At 44.8% G+C, this 6,000-nt stretch overlaps 1 protein-coding gene across 1 annotated transcript in view; it reads left to right on the forward strand.

Moving 5' to 3' along the window:
- Positions 1 to 5,387: 5,387 nt before the first annotated feature.
- Positions 5,388 to 6,000, forward strand: part of LOC306941827 (transcription factor HES-2-like) — a gene marked incomplete at both ends in the record, with an annotated part of 842 nt that continues 229 nt past the window's right edge. Inside the window, 3 exons of the mRNA XM_079527466.1 lie at positions 5,388 to 5,477; positions 5,586 to 5,769; positions 5,898 to 6,000. The exon at positions 5,898 to 6,000 is cut by the window's right edge and continues 229 nt beyond it. Of these exons, the coding sequence (XP_079383592.1) occupies positions 5,388 to 5,477; positions 5,586 to 5,769; positions 5,898 to 6,000 (377 nt within the window). The remainder of the gene's footprint in view (positions 5,478 to 5,585; positions 5,770 to 5,897) is intronic.

The following is a 6,000-nucleotide window of genomic DNA, read 5'->3' on the forward strand; positions in this document are numbered from 1 at the left end:
AAAAGTTAACCATGATCCTCCTTTTGGCCCCAAGACCTTTTAAGTTTTCTCCAAATTCGGTCATTACATATCCTGCTGACAGGCAAACAGATTGGGGCAAAAACATTACCTCCTTGCATAGAAAAACTAAATTATGTATAACATCTTCCAATGTGGAATGGTAAAAGGTGCATTTAGCGCATGTGGAGGAAACCATGCAAGGCTCCAATCTGCTCATCAGCAGCAGTCCAGGGTTCAGTGACTTGCTCAAGCTAACACTAACCCAGGCGGATCAAACCGGGATCCGGTTAACTCTAGAACACCTAATAGGCCTGCTCAAGTTTTTCCTGTGCCTCTGCCACCAGATGTAGATCCACATCACAACCAAAGCCCTAAAAGGTGATAAGTGATATTGTGATATTCAGGTGATATTGGCCAAAAGGACACTGCATGCAACACCTTGACAAACTATCATGGTGGAGCTCTGTCTTTTATATATGTTATCAAGTATCAATCTGGTTGACCTCTGTACAGTAACTTCAAACTGTGTCTCTCTTCCTCCCTATCTGTCTGTCTGTGTCTGGTTTGAATTCAGTAAAAAGGAAGAAATAAATAATTCAATTTCCTCAATTTTAATGGAATCGTGCACTTTACGATAAATGTATGAAATTTGGCACACAGTTAGAGCATAAGGAACATTTTTGGCTATAGGGCCATAGCAGATTTATCCCGTGGTGACCATGGCAGCCATTTTCCAAAATGGCCGCCACCTGTTATTTTACAATAACTCAAGTTCTAGACCAACTACGATCTTGATTCTGGCGACGAATCCTACATTTTCAAGGATGAGGAATACAGTGGTACTATTTAGATTTGTCCTGTGACCATGGCAGCCATTTTTCAAAATGGCTCAGGAGGTTTCTGACCTTTGACTCGTCCCTTTCAGGCACAGTGTTTGACTTCACTGGCCACTGCAGGGAACTGTGTGGGAGAAACTTTGGTCTCTTGACACCCCGATTAGGTTCAGGGTTTTTTGGTGGAGAATTGTCTCTCATGACATCGTTGCTGCAGCAGTCGATCTCCTTACTGCGAGTGGTGGCACACTCTGGTTCTCTGGGGCATTGTATCTTGGTGGCCTCCTGCCTGTGTTTCTCCACACGCTCTGTTATAGTCAATATACATTGTCTTGACTGGAGGTTGCTTTCCAGGGCTCTGGCTGGGCCCTGCAGGGTCCAGCCCAGTCTTGTGCAGATGGCTGCTAGCCCACCTGGAGGCCCCAACCTCACTTGCTCGGTTTGGGATGATTAGGTGGGGTGGTCTGCCCCAATCAGGATGAGCGGTTTGACCCTTTCAAACTGTTGTAGCGGCAGTCTGGCCAAGTGTCTATTTTATATCGCTGTGGCTGACATGCTGGGGACACGACACTGATGCCCCCTTCAGTGTCTGCACATCCTGGCTGATAGTTCTGAGGGCAGATCTTCAGGTGTTCGGTTGAGGCAGATTCTTTCCACTGCAGAAGAAGCATTGTGCGTTCTGACCCATCGTCGAGAAGGGCATAAGTGTCGAGGGAACGGTCACCATGGCGTAATATAACTCTACCTACTTTGAGTAGGACTCTTTTCCGGTCAACTGGCTTGTCAAAGTAGAGCACCTCGGCAGTGGTGTGATCTAGGTGCTAGGTGTGATCTACCACAGTGCCAGCACCACTCCTTGTTTCGAATCCATTCTGTGATCTGTTCTGTCGTGAGTCTCTAGTAGTAGGCATTAGCTTTTCCTGTCTCTTAGGGTGGGGCTGTAGCCTCGCACTCAGCTCCGTCTTCGGCACCATGCAAAACTGTAGGATATCCGCCCATTTTCTGAGGTAATCAATGTGTTGGCTCATTGCTAGGGAGCTGCACATGGCCTATGCCTACCATCGACTGTACTTGAAGCGCAAACTTCTCGAAGGCTGCCCCTTCGAGATCATTTATAGAAATGTGTGAGGATTAGGAGTAGCAAAAACTGTGGTCAAAACACGTGGAGTGACTTCTTTGGCCTATTTGGCAGGGTGCAGAAAAGGTGGTATATTGGTTGCAGACCGTGCATTATGAAATTAGCTGCGGACTTGCATGTGTCCTTGCACCAACACAACTTGCACCAGCACAGCACAGCACGGCACGGCACAGCACAGCACAGCACAGCACAGCACAGCACAGCACAATGGGGCAAAAGAATCTCCAGCCCTGCGTGCTTATAATGGAGCAGGTATAGGCAGCTAAACTTTCAGCACCCTGGACAGTGAACCTTTTTTGTCTTTACATATGTTCACTAGCTGTCCAAGGTTCTGAAGGTTGCATGTGCCAATAATCTGTTGCCAAAATGTAGACCACTTATAATACTATATTGACAAAGTGTGTGTGTGTGTGTGTGTGTGTGTGTGTGTGTGTGTGTGTGTGTGTGTGTGTGTGTGTGTGTGTGTGTGTGTGTGTGTGTGTGTGTGTGTGTGTGTGTGTGTGTGTGTGTGGTGCTGTAGCGACTGAGCGCTTGCTTATTTCTGGACACCTTGCTAGGCTGTTTTATTTATTTAGATGCATTTTATTTCAGCGAAACTGTCCTGTTGGCTCATATATCATATTCGAAATGATCACAACCTGTTTACTGGATTCAGAAATCAGACCCAATCCTCAGAAGACTCATGCAGTAACAGACGCTATTTTGGCATTGGTGACAAATTCGGCGTAGATTTTGGCTTGGGATGCCAAACGTGTCGTCATGCGAACCTATACAATGAAGGACGGAACCCCCAAAGTCTGGATCGAAAATCCGCCTAATATTTTCTGTATGGGCCATGTCGTTCATGACAGAGCGGAGTGCTCTCCTCTCAACCCAACAAGACATATGTGACTCGATGGACGCTTGGTTTCACGCCTCACTATTTGCATTCCCCATCTGGCTGTACATTTTGGCTCGTGTCAGTCTCATGCCGCGGAACTGGGCTGGGGGTCCTGCAGGGGATGCGCGTTGGTCGTTGCTTCGATCAAGGCAAGCTGAATTCAATTTAGCAAGCATATAGTCGACTCGTAACCATAGCCTACTTAAATGGAACTACACGTCTCCTGCAAGATACCATTCACCGTAAAAGCCAGGATTTATATGAGAATTACAGGCTATTAAGCTATATAGTCATTATCCATAATCTCATTAGCGGTTATTTTGTGCATTATACTTTATTACATTCATCAAGGCTTAGGCTATAGCCAATAATGTTCATAATTGATAACATTCTAAAAGTGAACCTTTGTGTTTCACTGTGTACCAGATATTGTATGCAATATCCGACAAAAGTCTTTGTATTCTACATTTCTGCAACAATGGGTCACTGTCCTGTCCTCGAGTCATGCTACACTGCACAGATGGAAAGTAACGCTAACATGGACAAATACGGCTCCCAACAGAAGCCTATTGGATTTCTTTATTTTTGAAGGGCCCCATTCCCAGACTGGGTTTAGTGGCAGTTATTTGGGGCCCCATGGGGCAGGAGTGAACGCGTGCAAAGCCGTGTATCCATGTCGGGGGATGGTGGGGGTAGATTCCAGTTTTTGTTAATAACGACAGGGCAGCTTTCATCCGGGCAATAGCGTCCCCTTGTCTTAACTTTGTGTCAAGTTGTATGTTCATCTCAAATGATTATGTATTCAAATACATTTTATTTAAGCATAGTTGAGTTGTAAAATAAGAAACAAATGGTGCAAGTTCAGTAAACTATAGACAATGCTGTGCGTAAAACGTGCGTAACGCGCGCGTAATTCGAGAAAGGATAGGCCGTTGAAGCTCCTATGTTATATCTTTGTCTATATCTCCACTGTCAATTAGAAATTCAACATCCTTTTTCAACTCTAGCCTCAGGGATGCATCAAAACGACTTTAAAGCAATCTATAAAATAGCGGTATTGTTGTGCCTTTACCCACGCCACAACTCCTCCCCCTCTCTCCAATCGCCATGCAGATTGAATGTCCAAACGATGCCTTATGGTTATGTTTATTTGGGGGAAGGGAGAAAAAAAAAAACGCGTGTTCTTTTTTTATAGAACACATTGGTGATGGCGAAACAAGAGCAGGAGCTGGGTTGCCGCCGGTGGGACCGCAGTGTAGCCTAGTGCAGTTGTAGGGGAACGAGTGGGGGAAGGGCGCCAGATGCCCATCTGTTGCGCAATAGTGGCGCGTGCCGAACGCGTGAATCGAACTGCAGCTCACCGAAGACAGAATCTTACGTAGCCTATTCATTCCATATACGTATATTCATAAATGAACATATAGGCCTACAATATATGGTGCTTTGTTTTAATATTTTTCTTAACGAAGGTCAAATTTGGAAACTGCTTTTAGATAAATTGTTTCATTTTGCGGATAAGAAATGTTAACACATTTAGATAATGCACCGCGTAATGTAGCTGTTTGCATTCACATTTTAACCTTTAAATTCACTTGAATGAAGTTTTTTCCATTTTAACGAGTCACACACAATCACACACGCAGCATCCTGTTGGTTCAGGTTATTATCACTGCCCTCCAGTCTGCTGCTGCTGCAGGTGAACCTTCTAGACATTGAAAACATGTTGATGGGGGATCATGTTGATCAAGCAGATGTTAATCCATACATGGCGTGGCTTGGGTTTCTGGTTTATTATTTCTGAATAGATTAGGCCTGCTATCAGTAACATTCAGCTGGTGGTTCTGTGTTTGGCATCTGTGTCAACTCAAGACGGTTCGGTTTTTATGGAAAACACGTTTGGTTTGCCATAAGCATAATGTAGGCCTATATACAATCATAAATGCCCCATTTGCCATTTAAGATTGATTTACTAATCATTATGATATGTTCTTTGTGTGATTAAGCTATTCACAATAGCGGTTACCATGTGCATTTACTCGAAAATGTATATTGTATAATGTAGATAAGATAAGGATTTTATCATAAAATGAAAGAAAGAAAACGAATCCCCCATGAATCATTATTGTCTAAATATTGTGTCAAACGGCAGTATATCCTATACATCGATATATGTGTGCTATATAGGCTACTATATTAGCCTATAGTCTTAATCTTTCTTCAAATTAAACGCAATAGAATAGGCCTATCAACCTATGTCTAAGGCCGTGCATACCAGAGCTATACGCAGGGGCATACAGCAAAGACCAGATGGTCTTGAGTGGAGCGCCAGTTAGATGTCCCAGACTCCCAGAGGCATTGCCCCCCGTGTCAAGGCGACAACACAATAGCTTGTGGTCCCTCCCCTCTGACGCGCGGTGCCAGCATAAATAGCAGGCTCGCCGGATCCACGGCACACTTGAGCTCAATCTCTCCAAGAGCAAAGTCTCTCTTAAGCGAGCTGCACACTAAACTTAAAAAGCACAATATAGCAAACAAAATGACTCCTAGCATCACACCAGAGGCAAACCAGCCTCTCCCTGTAAGGTCCACTGTGGCCCAGAGAAAGCAAGCTAACGAGATGAGAAAGGTAAGACAATGGCTAAATATAGTAAATTCAACTTGTGGCATGTATTACATTTACTCTTATTTGATTCTTGTGACAGCTGACTAACGATTTGTTTTAATATGTTTCCAGACTCTCAAGCCTATGTTGGAAAAGAAACGGCGCGCTCGCATCAACGACAGCCTGGCTCACCTAAAGACCCTGATTCTGCCTCTCGTTGGCAAAGACAACGCGCGCTACTCGAAGCTGGAAAAAGCTGACATTCTCGAGATGACCGTGCGATACCTCAGAGACCTCCCCTCTACACCAGTCAAAAGTGAGCATGGACACATTTCTCATAGGATAGCGTCTCTTTAAGTCAGAATTTCACGCGTGGAAGGGTGAGGGGATATTCACTTTTAACAGGCACTAACCAAATTCATCTTCTCTCTCCCCCAACTCCAGGCTCCGCAGACAGCTATAAAGAAGGCTACAAAGCGTGCCTCCAGCGCGTCTCCGCTCTGCTTCCCAAAACCAACCTGGACCAAAACGCATGCCAGCGGGTGAA

The sequence above is a fragment of the Electrona antarctica genome (assembly GCF_951216825.1).
Source record: "Electrona antarctica genome assembly, chromosome: 2".
NCBI classification, from domain to species: domain Eukaryota; kingdom Metazoa; phylum Chordata; class Actinopteri; order Myctophiformes; family Myctophidae; genus Electrona; species Electrona antarctica.